This window comes from Balaenoptera borealis, assembly GCF_965194805.1.
Source record: "Balaenoptera borealis genome assembly, chromosome: 4".
Lineage (NCBI taxonomy): Eukaryota > Metazoa > Chordata > Mammalia > Artiodactyla > Balaenopteridae > Balaenoptera > Balaenoptera borealis.
The window spans coordinates 32,523,171-32,542,139 of NC_138861.1; the positions used below are offsets into that span (position 1 = coordinate 32,523,171).

At 42.1% G+C, this 18,969-nt stretch overlaps 1 protein-coding gene across 4 annotated transcripts in view; it reads right to left on the bottom strand.

Moving 5' to 3' along the window:
- The window catches only part of TBC1D9 (TBC1 domain family member 9), a 110,839-nt gene that overhangs the window by 37,952 nt on the left and 53,918 nt on the right, over window positions 1–18,969 (bottom strand). For 3 of the 4 annotated variants that reach the window (XM_082390876.1, XM_082390877.1, XM_082390875.1), the window contains exons 3-6: window positions 12,485–12,603; window positions 7,921–8,149; window positions 7,219–7,480; window positions 5,238–5,445 (exon numbers count right to left, since the gene is read on the bottom strand). In XM_082390876.1, the coding sequence (XP_082247002.1) occupies window positions 5,238–5,445; window positions 7,219–7,480; window positions 7,921–8,149; window positions 12,485–12,603 (818 nt within the window). Of the gene's footprint in view, window positions 1–5,237; window positions 5,446–7,218; window positions 7,481–7,920; window positions 8,150–12,484; window positions 12,604–12,713; window positions 14,481–18,969 lie in introns of those variants that run through there. The other variant, XM_082390878.1, reaches the window with a different exon arrangement.

Here is an 18,969-nt window from a genome sequence, read left to right on the forward strand (position 1 = left end):
TGGAAAGAACACAACACTTTTAAATCTCTGTAGAAACCTCCTCTATTTTATTGAGGCAAGTTGAGATTCTTTAGCCCTGTTCCAATAAAATAAAACAGCTCATAACAAATCAGACTGGAGCTGGAATCATCTTGCTGGTCTTTCTAAATTAGTTAGTTATAAATCGAGAGGGAGTTTTGCCCCCCAGGAGACATTTGGCAACATCTAGAGGCACTTCTAGTAGTCACAAGTGGAGGGCACCACTGGCATCTCATAGGTAGAGGAAGGGATACTGCTAAACATCCTGCAGTGCACAGGACCCAGGACGGCCCGCCCCCAACAAAGTCCGGCCCAAGATGCCAATAGTGCCAAGGTTGAGAAACCTTGTCGTAAAGGAATTCTTTGATTTTCATTAAAATTTCATGGAACCATAAGAGGGAGGACTCCTAGCTGTTGCTTCATCTGTAAGAGACAGAAACAACCGATGACACTGGGTCCTTTTACCAGCTTTAATGTGGGGATGGCTTTCAAAACACTACCAATCCTTCAAACGTCTCATTTAGACTCCAGGGCTTTGCATCCCTCACCTCTTACCACTTCAAAGTTTTAAAGGCTCGATTCTGAACAGACATGACTTAAACAGCTTAACTGCAACCCTATCTGCATTGGCTGACTCTGTGTGTGTGTGTGTGTGTGTGTGTGTGCGCGCGCGCACACGCATGCACAGCATGTGTGGTGAAGTAAGTCTACCACGTCAGGAGAAAAGTAGGAAAGAGGGGCATGTGTTTTAGTTTTGAAATGACGACATATATTTGGTGGCTTATAATAGGATTTTCATCAACTGGAAACTAGGATAAATGCATTACAACTTTTTTCTTTAGCACATTAGGAAGAAAATCTCAAGGCCAGCCCTAGATAAATGGTTTATTTGCAGCAGCTCTGACTCTGTAGAGCTAAGTTTCTTTCCCTTCTTCATTTCCACATGTAAGCAGTCTAGACAGGTTCAACTTCAACCTCTTCATCAGCATTTTCATGTGAAATACATTTCCTCCCAAGCAGAACTTTAAAAACTTTTCTCCCCTTCAAGGCTAAGGAACTTCTTGGAATTGCCTAAAAAGTTGCATGGTCCCAAGTGCAAACAGGTATTACTGGGGTCCATAAAGGGAAAAATTGCAGGACCTGTCTTCTGTTCTCAGACTTCATAAATATGTACAAGTTAGATATATATTTACACTTTTTAAAAGGAATCTCCAAGATACCTGGAGTTGAACATAAAAGTGTTTTTTTCTCCCAATGCAAAAGAAGCTAGAGAAATTGGGGGAAAAAACCCAACTTCTTTACCATAAAAAGGATTTTCCCATGACACTTCAGACATGTGTTAAACAATGCTTATTTTAAAAGACTGATGAAAACTTCCTTTTCTCTCAGTAGATTTTTTCTGATTCTTTTAGTCACCAGGCGTCTGCGATTAAATGACAGATGTCAAGAGAATGAAAGGTTCAAGTTCTATGCCTAAAACACAGACATCACGTGCATCGTGATGAAGTCAAAGTGCAAAGCCCTGTATCTGGCAGGATCATGAATACAGAGACAGCAAGAAAGCGCCCTCAGAAAACCTAGGAAGGTTCCCACGGGTTACAACCTATTTTTCACTGGCAAATGAGTTCTAGTAGAATTCTACCCCATAAGCTTTGTGCCACCAGGAACAGGCAACAGCTATATCCGAATATTCTACAGAATAATGAGACACGTTTTAGTTACCAACTTGGGTTATAAAATAGATCAAATTGGGGCTTCCTTGGTGGCGCAGTGGTTGAGAATCTGCCTGCCAATGCAGGGGACACGGGTTCAAGCCCTGGTCTGGGAAGATCCCACATGCCGCGGAGCAACTAAGCCCGTGAGCCACAACTACTGAGCCCGCGCGTCTGGAGCCTGTGCTCCGCAACAAGAGAGGCCGCGATGGTGAGAGGCCTGCGCACCGCGATGAAGAGCGGCCCCCACTTGCCGCAACTAGAGAAAGCCCTCGCACAGAAACGAAGACCCAACACAGCCATAAAAAAAAAAAAAAAAAAAAAAAAGTTCTGCTGTAGCGTAGTTTCAGTAGCGTTTAAAATAGATCAAATTTAATCAAATCTTGGTGTGTCATACAGAACACTTACAAGGTAATTTATAATTGAAAGAAAAGAGAGACTTCATCTGGAATCTCTAATGGGGACCTTGATCACTTCACTTTATCCTCCTGCTTTGCTGCCTCAGTAATTTCTATAAAATCTACAGCAATAAGATTCTGTGTAAACATTTAACATGTATCGATTTGGTCTACCTTAAGTCTGTATGTAGAATATATATTAACAATCTCCAGTCAGTATTTCTACTTATTTAGAAAAAATTAAATAGAACAACAATTCCTAGTCTACACCATCCTAAAAGTAGCCGTTCCAAGGAGGATGCAGTGTTCCCATGTTGGCTTCTGCTGACCAATCAGCTTAACTCAGTTCACAGAGACACCACCTCTACTCAGACAGACCCGGACGGAGGGTGGGAGCCTCGTTCTAGTGTTTTTCTGTCATTATCATACCTAGAGGTAATAAAAATTACATTAAGTCCTTTGCTTCTTCCATTAGTGGAGGTTCGGGATTGACCATGAATATACCTCAGTGATTCATCAGGTTAAAGGACAGGGCACTGCTGGCTCATTGAGCATTTCTTTAAAGCTGCATCCTCCAACCACAACACACTTTATTTTTAAATGCTACCTCTACCATTGTCCCTCTTCTGACTTACCCTGAAATGTGACTGAATGATCTTTGCCCTACCGCCTGTTGGGGAAAACTGGCAAGCAGAAGATGGGCTGAGGACATTAACCTCTATTCTCTCACTTCCCCCGAACTCTCACCATCCTATTATCAATCACACTAAAATGTACACAGAGCGCCTGGACCAAACCGGGAGGTGGGGAACAGGAGATAAGACGTCTGGACAGCAGCTCCCAGCCCCTCTTTGCTCCTGAGTTCTCTAGAGTGATGACTCACTCAGATTCATAAATGACACATTCACGGTACATTCTTAATCCCAGGATGGGTTTCCCTAGCCAGTCCAGGTCACTCTGCTTTACTATGTTCAGGTAGTACTTGATGAAGAACATTTTTAGTGGCAGCCTTGTTACTACATATGGTGATAGATGTTAACTGGACTTATTGTGGTGATCATTCTGTAATATATACAAATATCAAATCACTATTTTGTTTACCTGAAACTAATATGTTATGTCAATTACACCACACATACACACACACACACACACACACAGAGTTTAGTAACTCCCTAAGACAAAGTTTGCTGGAAAAAGTCATGAAATGCCTTTCAGAGCCAATTGTAAGTCCTGATGAATTATCCGTCTCAGAATTCACTCCCAACAATTCCTGGCCTCCAAATGTGTTATAATACCAGTTAGCACACCCTATAAGAAGGAGAACTAGATTTTTCAATTGCTTAACATTTTGCATTCTTTTTGATCCACCAATTAAACTTCTAGGAATTTATCAATTAAGGAAAATTATACATATGATTGGGAGAAAACTAAGAACAATGCAAAGGTCCAAGCACAGGTAACCTAAAAAGAAGAAATAAATTATACATACCCATTAATGGAATAATATGCAGTCACTAAAAGTTACATTGTAAAAGAATATTTTATGATATGGGGAAAAGTTTAGTGTACACTCACTGTTAAGGGAATTAAGAAAAAAATAAAAATTCTTTATGTTTTATATCTAAATAATATAAATGACATATACACAGCAATGTATAGAAAGCCTGAAAAGCTGTACAGCAGAATGTTAACATGGTCGTCTTTGAAGGGTGGGACTAGGACTGAATTTTGTTTTCTTTTTATTTGTATTTTTACTAATTTTCTGTGATAATGATGCAATATTTTTGAAACAAGAAAAACAAGAAAATTTGCTTACATAAACGATTTTTTTTAAAAAAAGAAAAGAAGGCAGAAGGAAACTTGAATCCTTTACTATAGAGAATCTTAATAAAGGGTCAATCTTGATTAAATAGCCAAAGCTTCTAACCGTCTTAATTTCTAGAAAAGGACCAGAGTAGGTTGAAAGTTACCAGGTCAGAAACTGCGGGTCTGCCAGCCCTTGACATCCTAACTTTGAGTTGCTTCTCAACCCCAAACAGCAAGGCTTCCATACAAGTACTAGAATAATCTATCACTGTGAGGACACAACAGAAGCCACCTCCACCCCAGATACAATAATAATGTTTCTTAGTCTTCACTGTCTATGGGCATCAGCCTGGCACTCTATTAAAATACAGACTCCAAAACTTGCAGAGATCCAGAAGATCTGGGGTGGGCTCAGGAATCTGCCACTGTGGCCAGCGGTCCCAGTGGTTCTAAGGCAAGGAAGGAATCGACAAACCGGACAGATCTGAACACTTGGCTTTCTGATTCACAACCTAGACTGTCTCCTCTAAAGACCAAGCTGCTCAGGCTGTGAGTCAGGTGTAGTAACTACATTTTCTAGCTTCTGTATTTGATGTTTTCACATCTTGGGCTCTTTTTGACCCAGAGTTAGCCAACTCCTGGAGATAGTAAAGGACTCACTTGTGAGCAGGCCTTTTATAGGCAAACCAACCAATCCAAGCCCATACCCCAGTGACCTCCTATATCTGCTCTCACACTCAGGGCCACATTGACCTGCCCTCATCACCCCAGTGCCAGGTACCAGACAACTAGGGATGGGCCCTCTGCCCTGGAGCCTGCCAAAATTATTCAACTTGCCATTCCTAAGCCTGCTTACCCTGCCTCGCCTGTTTCTTCCCATGGAAACCACAATAAAGGCTCTTGCCCATGTTTTCCCCTGCTCCTCTGCCGGCTGACTCACCCTGGTGCTTCCTTGCGTGGTCCCCACGGCATGGCGTGCCCCCCCTAGTGGAATCCGTGAGTATAACAACCAATCTTTTCAATGACAGTCATCTCCTGCTCTGTTGGCCTCACCTTACCTGAACAAGAATGAAATCTACATTTTAAAATACCAGGCTGTCTCTGGAAGAAAATATCTCGCAGGTCCCATGGTCACTTAGAGCCATGACAACAAATAAAAGAGTGGCAGATTCCACCAAAGAATTATGAACACTCACCTATGGTTAAAAGCCAACTCACTGCCAGTAAAAGATACACAGAAAAGTATTACCAGTAAAACTCTTAAAATACCCTAAAAGTTCCATTTTCACCTGCCACTTACCTCTCGGAGTGGGATAATGAGGCTGCACAGGTTTTCTTCCTTGCTGGTAAAGCAGATGTAGTTTGTGGACACAAACATCTGCCCCAAAATGTGCATTTTGTTGAATGGAGTCCAGAGGGTGCAGTCTGTGTGGCCATCTAATTTTTCATCTTTGGGCAGCCGGAAAAGTGCACGGTATCTCTCACTCTTTGCCCTGGCATCCAGGTCGCTGGAAAGCAACAAAAATAACTCACCCCACACAAAATAAAAGTTTCAGTACCTCTAAATGATGCGGCAATGGAGGTTCCCGAGCCCATCTTTCCCCTCCTCCATCTTGTGAGACTTATTCCTACCTTCTTGGCTTTCTACTGGCGTTAACTCCAAACTATGACCCAAAAGCATTATGAAATTATTTTAATATATTTAGGTCCCTTGTGTAGCCATTTTGCAATCAGTGTCTGTGAATGTCAAAGGATCTTAGGAAAACAAGACCTGGACAGGAAATAATTCTCTTTCTAAAAGAATACAGTAATTTCTTAAGAGATGAGTACATTTATCCAAGACTCATCCAGAGCCACTCTCGGGGCCTTATCTTTTAAGAACGACCTAATGCAAATACACGCAAGTCACATGAATCTGCTGACTGGCACTGTTCACACTGAGTAGACAATAAAACTGCCCAAAACACAGGAACGACCCACCTCCAGGACAACCAGAGTATCTAACCTCATCTGGGTCCTCAGGTAATTATGATCTTTTCCCTAATGAGTTCCTTTTTCCTGTTCATCATGGCAGTGATTTAAACCTCTTTGCTCAAGCTTTTATGCTACTTCAGTCCCCTGACGATCCAGTTTCTGGCTTCACAGGGCAAAGACAGGCCCTCCAATTCCCTCCCTCCTGTCTGCAAAACCAACTCCATCCTCATCTCATCCTACTTCATTTCCCTGTTTCAAAGGGAGATGTATCAGCACACATAAGCATCCTTTTCCATGTCCTATGAGATGTCACTTTTAAAATTATTCATTTTCTTCTAGCTTTATCTCCATGCTCCCTTCTGTCCCTGCACTTACCCCTCACCAACAAACTCTTCCCATCTGCCTACTTCATACCATCCTCTGGTCAAATCTTTTTCATTCTAAAATGAGCAAGCCCCCTCCTTTACCATTGAATTTCTTGAAAAAGCAGTCCGTACTGTCCTAACGCCCTTGCCTGGCCTTTCCCGTGCTATTCAACCCACTGCAGTAACCCATCCTCTTGTCACTCTATCAAAACATGTCTCAAATCACCAAAGGCGTTTTAATTGCAGTGACTTCTTGTCAGGTACCAGCTGTATGGCAATGATTGCCAATTCCAGTTCGATGTCCTCCAGGCAACTCAACTCAACACGATCAAAACTGAGCCCCATATCCCTTGGACACGCTCTTCCTTCCCTCATCCCCACCTCAGTTAGGGGTAATTCCATGCATACCGTCACACTTTAGAGCATCAGCTTTTCCCTCGCCTTCTCTCTAGCCCAGATCCAGACTTCCAGGCCTCTCTGCAGCCTCGCTTCATCTCATGCCCAGTCACCTTTCACACATGTGATGGACTAACTTCCCTCTGTGCTTTTCCTTTGTGCTTCTCCCATCATGTTATTCCCTCTGCCTGAAATATCCATCCTACTGACTCTGAATGAGTAATGTCTACCATGTCTTGAGAGCCCAGCTCCAAGCAGCTCCGCTGAGAGGTCTTTCCTACACACTCTTCCTGTCTCCCCATGTGTGTGCTCATGGCGCTCTGCTCATAGGAACAGAAGAGGTCCCATCCCATTGTACTGGAGCTGGTCGTGCCTGCCTCGCTTCATGAACTGGGAATGCCTTAGGTAGTCTTTTTTAGTTTTGTTTCTATACCTGGAAAACTTCTGAACCCTTGAAGTTGTCCAGAAAAGGTTAACTTTCATAAAGGAACAGATGTGTTTCTTGCTTCTAAAGCCTGTAAAAGACTCTAAGTCTCTGACACCTACCGTTTTAGAGCAGACACTTTTTTAGGAGATTTCTTTTTCAGTTTAGGCAGGGATCGATCTTGTTCAAACCCCTCATTGTCTAAGAGTTGCCTCATGGCGATGTTGGCGAGCTGCTCCATTAACTTGAAGGTCTCATTGATGTTGAGGAAAACGGAGAAGAAATGCTCGCTGGACCTCGTGTTCACTTTGATCACGTCAGGCAGCAGCAGCGTGGCGTTCTTCTCGAGCTGAGTGATGTCCGCCCACCGGATGACCAGCTTGGCTGAGCACAGGCAACAAGGCTGGGTTAACACACAGCTGCTCAAAATCCTTTCAAGATACTGGAAACTAAGAACCCCGCCCCCCAATTTCACTGACCTCCCTTGAGTTTATGTGCCCATATTTATCATTGTTCTGTTTGTTAGTTTCAACAGACAAATCTGGACCACGAAATTTCTGAGTTAACAATTATTACGGATTTAAGCCCATGTCTACTAAATGAATTATACCTTTGGTGAATCTTTACTACTTCATAACTAATTTCGTTACAACCATTGAGCCAAAAATGATTGGATTCAATTGTTAAGTCATCACAAAATAGTGCTGGCTCAGTTACAACTACAGATTTATTATTGTTGATGTTTGGATGTGGTTTATGCGTTCAGGGCAGGCAAACCTCAGGAGACTTTCAAAAGCTTCCCTCTGAAATTCTAGAGAACTCACCTTCCCTTCCCATCAGAAAAGAATAAAAGCAAAGGTGGTTAATACTGAGGTACATCCAACCCTGTCGGGGAACCTTCCCCTTCCAGTAGCTGCAAGAGTAATAGTTGACGAGTTTCTCTTCCTCAGGCATTCCAAACAGCCGATGGAATTTCACAATGGCTTCCTTGAACTTCTCTGTGTCATCATCTTCCTTCACATCATTGATTTTGTTATACTCTGCAATGATGCCCTAAGAAGCGATAAAGCACAAAACACACAACTGGTATCACTATGACTAGAGCTGCTTTTTCTCATATCTTGTACATAATTGGAAAGGAACGAAAAATTTCTAAGGCTAGAGTTTAAAAAAAACGAATTATTTTCAAAGCCAACTCCCCAATTCTAAGCCAATTAACAAGCAGCATTTATGTACTAAAAGATTTCTAAAGAGCAATATAGATTTTAATATCTGTTTATTGGTACTAATCATTTTTTTAAAAGTTCACTTAGAATGAAGCCCATAGTTTTCTTTTACAAATGAGGAGATGAAAAGATTTTGCTAGTTCTACTACTTTTCCTAGCTTATCATGATAGACTTATCCCAAAGGTCAACCAAAGTCTGCCTTTCTCAAAAACTCAATGAGGGACTTCCCTGGTGGTCCAGGGGTTAAGAATCCGCCTTCCAGGGCTTCCCTGCTGGCACAGTGGTTAAGAATCCACCTGCCAATGCAGGGGACATGGGTTTGAGCTCTGGTCTGGGAAGATCCCACATGTCGCAGAGCAACTAAGCCTGTGTGCTACAACTACTGAGCCTGTGATCTAGAGCCTGCGAGCCACAACTGCTGAAGCCCGCGCACCTAGAGCCCGTGCTCCACAACAAGAGAAGCCACCGCAATGAGAAGCCCTTGCACTGCAACGAAGAGTAGCCCCCGCTTGCTGCAACTAGAGAAAGCCCACACACAACAACGAAGACCCAATGCAGCCAAAAATAAAATAAATTAAAAAAAAAAAAAAAAAAAGGATCCGTCTTCCAATGCAGGGGACTCAGGTTCGATCCCTGGTCAGGGAACTAAGATCTCACGTGCTGCAGGGCAACTAAGCCCGCGTGCTGCAACTACTGAGCCCATGCGTTCTGGAGCCCTCGCACTGCAACGAAAGATCCTGTGTGCTACAACTAAGCAACTAAGACCTGATGCAGCCAATAAATAAATAAATATTTTAAAAATAAATAAATAAATAAAAGAATGACATTGGCACTTCCCTGGTGCCCCAGTGGTTAAGACTTCAAGCTCCCAATGCAGGGGGCCCGAGTTCGATCCCTGGTCAGGGAACTAGATCCTGCATGCGGCAACTAAGACCCAGCACAGCCAAATAAATAAAAAAACAAAAACAAAAACTCAATGAAATTTCATCATGAATGGAAAGAGAGGAAGAAAGACCAAAACACATGCCACTAACTGACACTGGCCACAGACCCACTGTCTCAGGGCCATGAATAACATCAGGCAACATAGATAAAAGGAACAAGCCACCATCTGAGCAGAAATGGGGTGAATATTGGAGCAAAAATTATAGTAGACACACAACTTTTAGTCAGTTGCACAGGAAATAAAATATATGCACGGCATGTGACTGGCTTAATCTACTATTTAATCATTATAGTAGCTTGAGAGGCTGTTTCATTGTTACTCAGTTCCTTCATAATTCCCTGAAAAATGGCTTCTACCTATATCCCTTGACAGAAAACGCTCCTTGGAACTCCACCTTGACTTTGTAATCACCAAATACCTCTCACCTCATCTCCATTTTCTCTGATCACAAGGTAGCTAGAAAAGCATGAGCTTTTGAGCATGAAAGTCTTGGGTTTCGATCCCAAAGGTGTCACTGCATGTCTGTGTGAATTTGGGCAACTTCTCAGGTTCTCCTTGACATGACTGAGCCCTCTGTATTCCAAGGATAGAAAACTGCAATTGCCTCATACCTAGAATTCCTGCCTTTGGGCTCTTAGGCTCCCAGTATATGCTGGATGCTCCTCATAAATTTATCTTCATAAAACTTATTAAAAAACTACAAAATTCTTATTATCAAAATTCTGACTGTTTCCCTATAATCACCATATAAAATCTAAAATTCTATACCATGCACGTTGTTGATCCAACCAACACTGCAACCTTTGCTCTCACTGTACTACATCTGACAAGATTCCCAATTGTTTTCTTCTGCCTCAGTCAGCCTAAGGCACACTCAGGGCCTGAACGTGTCATTTTTGTCCTTTTCCACCTTCTTGCCTGCGGTCCTTCCATTCTGAGTGCCTAAAATCTAGAATCAGACTGTTGTCTGTTTCACTAATCCTACCTAGTCTCAAAGTCTGGTCTAATTCCCACCTCCTTATGAATGCTTCTCCCAGCTATGACTGTCCTTCCTCACATTAAGTACTTTTGATTCTCTCTGCCTGATGTATTGAAATTTATTTTTCAATACATATAATGTCCTGAATTTTATTTTCACTGCCAGACCTTCCACCCTAGTTGCCAGCAGTTGTGGTACTAAGGAGTGATGGCGGGAGGGAGGGGAAGGAGGGCTTTAGTCTTCCATTATCTCCATCACCATTCAATTCTAGTAAAAAACAGACTATGTAAACAACAACCATAACAGCAAACACAACCCAAGACAAGTCTCCAGCCTATTCTTCTAATAAGAAGCCAACTTTAGCCCCTTTACATAGTCCAGGAATTATCACAATGGCTTTGCAACTGGCATGCCATCAGGCATCTTTCCACACTGTGATATATTTTGTATGGCTACACGCATTCCCACCTTTAAAATGTCCACAGGCTATCAATGTAAGAGGGAAAAAGTCCAATCTGCATCTCATGCCATAAAACCCCTTTCTCGATCTGCCCAAATCAACCTATCCAGGCTCAGTGTAAACATCCTCTGTGAAACTAACCCAATCCCAAATGAGGACTAGCATTCTCATCTCTGTGTTCTCTTTATATGTTGGCTGAAAGTATTTTGTTTATATGTCCCTCGACCACTAAATATACATTTCAAAAACAAATATAATGCCTCGAACAGTTTTTACCACCAGTATCTAGCAACTAAAAGACATTTAATAAAAGATTATTAAAAGGGTAGGGCTTCCCTGGTGGTGCAGTAGTTAAGAATCCACCTGCCAATGCAGGGGACACGGGTTCGAGCCCTAGTCTGGGAAGATCCCACATGCCACGGAGCAACTAAGCCCATGTGCCACAACTACTGAGCCTGCGCTCTAGAGCCCGCGAGCCACAACTACCCACGTGCCACAACTACTGAAGCCCACATGCCTAGAGCCCATGCTCCGCAACAAGAGAAGCCACCGCAATGAGAAGCCCAGGCACCGCAAGAAAAAGCAGCCCCTGCTCGCCGCAACTAGAGAAAGCCTGCGCACAGCAACGAAGACCCAATGCAGCCAAAAATCATAAATAAATAAAAAATAAAAAAATTTTAAAAATATAATGAATGTTTCAGTATTTTATCTTACTTAGAAAAGGAGGCAATTGATAGGGGCTCTAGCCAAATCTGGGAGAGGGTGAGTACCAAAATAAGCCCAGCAATGAAACAGAAGCTACTGAAAAACACAGGAAACCACAAGTCCATATCAATAATAAACGGATAAAAAGGTAAATAGAGGGAGGGCTCTTGCTTAGAGTGGAAGTGCCAACTAGTAAATGTGAGGGAACACTGGAGTTGGACAATTGTCATATTGTAAACCATCACAACAAAGATTGGTTCAACAAAAAAAATCACTGATGGATGCTAAAGCAAGGGAGAAATGTTGATAAACAGCAGGATATTTGTGGAGCCTTAAAGTATCTTCCTACAGAAAATTGCAAGGGTAAAATTAGTAACTCTACAGGGGAGAAACTGGCTAGCACTTTGCTGGGTTTATATCACCAATGGGTGGTGGACGGGTGTCACGTGCCTCCAGAAAAGACTGGAAGGGACACAGGATCACTTATGAAGTGTCCCATCCAGGAATGCATAATCTGAAGCAAATCATAAGGGACATCTGACAAAACCCCAAATGAAAAATGTCCTCTTAAAAAAACAGAACCATACACTTAGAAACAGTAATGTCATAAAAGACAAAGAAAGGCAATTGAATGATCCAGACTGAAGGAGACAAAAAACTAATCCAATAGCTTCCTAGACTGGATCTTGCACTGGAATGGAAAAAAATGCTATACATGACATTAGTGGGTCATTTAACAAAATTGGAATATGTGCCAACAATTATAGTATTCATATTAAATTTACTGCAGGCGATAACTGTTGTTAACACCGTGTTGTTATTTAATAGAAGAGCTCTGTTCTTAGAAATATACACTGAAGCATCTGGGGGAAATTCCTCTAAAATAGAGTAATGGAGCCTACAAATAATAAAGTAAATGGGATAAATTGTTAACAACAGGGAAATATGGGTAAAGGGTCTACAGGTGTGTTTTATACAATTTTTATTTTTGCAACTTTTCTGTAAGTTTGAAATTCTTTCCAGTGAAAAGGTTTTTAAAAAAAAAAAGATTCCATGTTAATAAACCACTACCTGTATTTTTCCTCTCACAAATGTGGTGATATCGTTCTCATTTTCAAAGATGGAAAGTGTCTGCAGCAGATTCTGCTCAAGCCATTCCCAGTGTTCGGTGATTTCTTTTCTGGAACCACCTGTACGAATGTAAAATGATAATAATAAATGTCAGCCAGTAAAAGATACTTTAAAAACCAGGCTCACTTCTTCCACATGCAGTGCCATGAAAGGAGAATACTGCTCCCACCAGCTCTTCCTTCAAACGCTTTCTCTCCTTCAGAAGGGACACACAGAAGATGTTGAAGGATGTAGAAGCCCAAAGAGTAAGTACTGTGTTATGGTCACGTCTGATCACGTGAGTCCGGAAACTTTTTGGACAGTCTTTCAGAGTAGAAGCAGCAACGTTTCTCCTGTTCACTTTCTGGGTTTAGCCCTATCCCCTTTTCTCCCCCGAGGACCTGTACTTTTCAGGGTAATGCAGATCTTGTAGGATACTAGGTTACAGCTGTTAAGTTGCAACAGTATGAGGGCTCTGGTATGTCACTGGAGAGCTGACGTAACCACCTCCTATAATGGGCAAAAAATGATCCTCACTCCCTTCAATTATGAATGAGATGTGAAAATGGACTATCGCTAGGGAATAGCAGCCCGGCTCCCAGCAGCACAGTTGCCCTGAGTTGTAATGGGATGAGGTCATCCTCATAGCCTCCATCCAAATCAGAAAGCAGAAGCATAAGTCACCTCGCCTGGCAACTTCTAAACTGGAAGAACCTCAGCCTCGTAAGCATAGATAACCTGGCCCCCTGCTCTCTGCTCACAAATGCAGGGCATTAAAGGGATGCCAACACAACGTGTTTGTCAAGACACTGTAATAAATTGCCTTCCTTTTTAAAAATTTTTTTTTCTTGCTCTGGGATCATTAATGATCCTGCAGAAGAACAGTGTGTTAGAAATCATCCATATCATATACATAAATTCAGAATTAAAGAATGATTCACCCCTTCAGATGTCTCCTTAGATTTCCAAGTTATCTTTTAATTGATTTCTTAAAAATGGCTTCTCTCTGTTCTTCGTCACCAGCAATTCAATATATCTCAGAATCTCACTGTCGTTCCTGACTGGGAAAGGTCGAAGGTACAAATGTGTCCACAATGATACTCAGAATTGCGAGGAGGAGAAGGAAAATCTCTTGGAGAATAAGAGGCAGGCTTGAGGGGTGTCAGATCCGCTGATCGAGGAAAGGAAAAACCAAACCGAACCAAACCAAGCCCACGTTCGTTTTCTTTTACTTTAAGCCTAAACACCAAAAATTGCCTACATGGAATGCTTCTGTAGAGGGTGAAGAGGAAATTTCTGAGGGGAGAGGCAGCCCTACGGAAACACGAAAGAAGAGATTGTCTGGAGCCCTTCACAGGCACTTCCCATGGCTCACACTTTCGGGGCCGTAGTCAACCACATGGAAAAGCAATCGATGACTCAGTACTACGTTGTCATGGCAAGAGGTAGAAGTCAGGGTACCTGGGTCCCCCTCCTCCTCTGCCACCAGCCAGTTGGGTGCCTTTAGACAGTTTGCTTCAACTCGCTCTGTCTCAAACTCTTTACATGTAACATGGAGACAGATAAAAATACCCAACCCCTTACTCATATCAGAGCAACGTTGTAAAAAATCACGCGGAATAATGTCTATAGATACACTTTGGAAAGTAGAAAACACTGCTCAGACGCAAAGTACAATGCCCATTTGGAATAGCTAGGGAATGAGTCAGCCAGAGCGCTTTAAACATTTTGGACTTTAAAATTTTAAATAGGGATCGGAGAATTTTCTAAAGCATATTGCACCCTTCCTTGTCTGTAAACAGGTCACTCCCATCACCAGCTGTGACTGGCTGTCATACAGGGCCCAGTCCAGAGTGAATGCCAGCCACGTGCCCTCCATCCGCCATCCCATCTGTACCTACTGGCAACAGTCATATGTTCACACCTCAGGACAGAGGCACTTCCGGCCACCGACGGGACTGCAGGACTTCTGCAGACCCACTGGGCACAATTCCCAGCCTCTGATTTTGCTTCTCCTCTGCCCCTGCCTATGTTGATCGCAGATGTGCCTTCCAGAGGCTGGTTTGCACTCACCCCTTGGCTCAGCCGGGGCGGTCTGGCTGTTGACCGGTATCCCACCATGTGCTGCCCTTTACCAGGTGATCACACCAGGTACCTGACCTTGGAGTCCCTGCTATACTGGTGGTGGGATCTAACCACAAGTCACCCTCGCTGTTCCTTGGTTATCCTGGACAGAAAAGCCCATCGGCTACAAGACCCAGCGCAGACCAGGTGTGCCTTCACCTTGGCACACACTGCCTTCAGGTTTTTTTGTGCTTATTCATATAGGTCCACCCCCCATCACCCCGAACACACACACACACTCACACACACACACACACACACACACAGAGCCATGGTGGAAATGGTGTATGCGTCCATGCACTCATTCAACAAACATTCACTCATACCTCCGATCTTCATGGTTATTACAGGAAGGTCTATATGGCTGATCCCCGTCTTCAAGTAGCCATCTCAGCACACTTGTATCGAAGTTCAGGTTTACTACTCACATTGCTTCCCCCACCCCCAATTGCCTTCTGTGTTGCCCCAAGACCTCCTCCTCTTCACCTGCCCCACTGTCCGTCATTTCCACAATCTCCGCCTGCCACCACCTAACACGACGACCAGCTCTTTTCTCTACTTCTCGTTGCCTGGGATGTAAATCCCCACATTTCTGTCCGTAATTACCACCACTGCCCCCTCCCCCCACTGCTGCTGCTTCTCTGCTACCCTCCATCTCCTGTTGCTTCTCCCACACTTGTCACTGTCACATGAAAAGGCTGGCCTTTCGGAGTCATCACCGGCCGCTCGCAGCTCCCATGTATAGGAGAGGCGCTGGGATGTCAAAGCTCAGAATCTTTAAGTTTTCAACTGTTTCAGATTGCTGGGTGCTTTGGGACCACTCCTATGCTACCAAAGAGGTTTCAGTGGTTTCTTCTGGTTATATCCAGATCTAAGATTCCAAAGTTACAGAAGACTGGGGTGTAGATAAGGAAGAACTTTGCATACCATTATAAGAAACCATTAGCATCATAACTGAGGAAAGAAGAAGACACAAATGCCATCAGCCAATGGTAGTTTCAAGAATTAACTATGGATTCTGATCTATACCCAACAGATACTTTCCAGGGAGAGAAATGTCAATGTACGTTTTACATTTATATTTACTGTGCAAATGCACCATATTCTCTGAACACTTTCCTAAATGCACAAAAAATGAGGACAGGTGTTCAAAGCTCCAGACTCTGGAGACGGGAAGCATGAGGATACCTAAAAGGCAGGGCTGGATCCCCTCCCCCAGCAGACAAGACACATTCTGAAGATGCCAATCGAGTAAAAATTCTCTCTGAAAGCAGGTGTCCACTTCTCATCCCAGAACAAACAAAAAGTCCACGGTACCTCTCAGAGATCACAGAGCAAACGTCCTGCTAACAGTTCAAGAGCAAGTGACGCTTTGGCCGGACCACCCTTTAGGAACCAGCGAAACTCCAAAAGAAACATGTTGGGATCCTCAATGTTCCTTATAAATGGCTCTTTCATTTCTCAAGAAAATAAGTACAAGTGCTGCCATATTTAAGAGCCTGGAATTTTCCTTTTGTTATTGTGTAAAGTGAGGTAACAGGAAGTTCTTTTGCCACGACTCTGAAAAGGGGGCTGGTCTATTTACCCAACAGTTTGAGCAAAATGTGGTAGGCGCTCAGAAGAGAAAGGAAGGATTTGGCAGTCAACTTTCTGGAAAGGCTGCATTTACAGAGATACAGCAGGAAAAACAAGCTGACCCAACTGTGCAATCAGCTGAAACAACAAAGAAAGCTGTGTTGGGTATGAGAAGCCTTCAGGAAATCCAAGGTAAAGCTTTCTGCTGTGGGAAAAACCAGATCAACACTTGACGGGCTTAAGGGTATTTAGAAATTAATTTTGGAAAAATGAGAATCTTTATCATTTGCAGTGTTGCATTTTGTTTTGTTTTCAGAATACCAGCCACAGGCCCTGTGCGTATACCTGGGCAAAACTTAAAGACTATCTAAGATGATGGAAAGAAAATACTAAGTCAGCCTAGTCTAATTTCTCATCTGGTTTGAGATGTACCTTAAAGTACATGAAGTCCACTTGAAATAAAAAGAAAGAAGCATTAAGACGGACCCACAAAATTGATTCTATTGTATCTGGCCTCTGAGGATTAAGAACAAAGGCTTACAGCCCCACTGATAGCTATTCAGTGGATATTTTTTTTGTGATGCATGATTAATAATAATACAATTTGGCCCTGGGACTGCAGCACTGACTTAAAAACCTGAATTCCAGAATATCTAAGATGGTAAATTCCTACCGATCAAGAGTATGTGTATGCACACAGGTAGGTATATATTTGTGTGTACAAGCAAAAATAATAACCTCTTGTGACACAGCAGAAAACAAAACAAAACAAAGCAAAACAAACCCACTAAACCTCCCAGAGATTAAAATGCAACCAATCCAGTATTTTCAGATACTGGAACAGGCTGCTTGGATCCCAGAGCTATCCAGTCCTCAAATGAATAGCACTTGAAGCTACTTAAATAAAGGGAACCATCTATTTTATGGCCTTAGCCACATACAACCTTAGCCCCAAAGATGATAATTTTGAAATTTAAATACCAAATAAAGTCAAGGGCAATACCCAATACACTGGAGTGACACCTGCTGTCCCTGTAGGATTTACAAAGCCACCACTGTACTCTCTACACCCAGAAAAAAGGACAAACTTGTATTTGGAGAGGGCAAGAGATCCAACGCCCCCAAATATGGTGATTTGAACAGTTTTAGAAACAAAAGGGAGATTCATGTTTTAAAAATCCACATCCAACTAAAGCTAAAATTTTAAACAGGTTAAATAGTGATAATGAAGTGTTTTCTATTACTTATTCGTGCTTAACCAAGGCCCGGCGCCATGCTTTCACTATAGACACTCAAGCTCACAGCAATCTTACAAGTAGGTCCAATTACACTCCTTTTATAGATGAGGAAACGGAGGTTTCCACGTTTCTATGAAATCAAATGCAGAGTTTTCTGCCTCCATAACCTACACTCTTAATTGCTACACAGTAGCCCCTCCTGACATATTTTAGACGTGTGGTAAGTATGCATAGAGGTTAGATCCTCTGCAGTAATAAGGGGTCTGATTATCAGGGAGACAATTATTACCTAATGGCTCAGACCACAGACTTTGATGTCAAAAAAGTACACCTGGGTTCAAATCCTACCGTGCCACATACTATCTTTGTGAGCACAGAGAAGTTCCTTAACCTCTCTGTACTCCAGATTCCTCATCTGTAACACGTAGGTAACAACACTTACCACAGCAGTTTGTGCTAGAGATTAAGGAAGATAATACACGTAAAGTCCTTAGCACAGGTCTGGAACATACAAAGCACTAAATAAACAGTTACTTTGCTATTATCATCATAAGCAGCAGGACACAAAGATCTCCTCTTGAAATGTGATGCAGAAGACATTTCTAACTTCTGATGTCAGAGCACTAAGAAACCAGTTGCTGAACTGTTGCCAGACTACCATATGTTCAGCACACATCTCTCTGGTCCTGACACTATTATGTTTTGATTGAAAAGCGTAGGTATGATTGAAGTAAAGCAGGCCTTTACTTGAACAATCCTTGTGTAACTATTGTAAGCTTCTTACATAACTCTGCTTATAATCTCTTACAGGTCATAACAGTATGTTCATAGCTTTATAATCACTTTGAGAAAAGAGAGGCCCAGGTGACTCATCCAACCTTGGCAGTAAGAATTAGTGGTTGATGTCATTATTGTGTTTACTTTACTTAAATGCCAAGGTCCTCTCCTACCCTGATAGACAGAATGTAAATGGCTATCTTTCTGGAGGACAGTCAGGCTAACGACACTAAAAGTCTCACACACATGCATATTCTTTGACTCAGCATATCTACTTCTATAAATTTATCCTAAGGTGATAATGAAAGTAATGTGGAAATATTTTGTTCAGAGGATATTCACTAAGGTTTTTCAAAATGCAGTTAACATTAGGGGAATAAAACCTTAGATTTCCAAAAAATAACACATAAGTTAGAAAAATTACATTATAAACACAGTAAAATATTATCTACCTGTTAAAATTGACATTATAGACATGTATTTCTTGACATAGAAAATCTATACATATGTGTATATATACAGACACATATATATGTGTATAGACATATATCTGTATAGACACACACACACATATATATAAAGTCTGGAAGGTGAAGATTTATAATGTGGTATTATTGTTTTATAATATTTTATCTTCTTTGCTTATCTACATTTTCTAATTTCCTGCAATAAACATGATTGCTTAAAGAAAAAAAGCACGTTCTTTTTTTTTTATGCTGCTGTGTTCCCAAG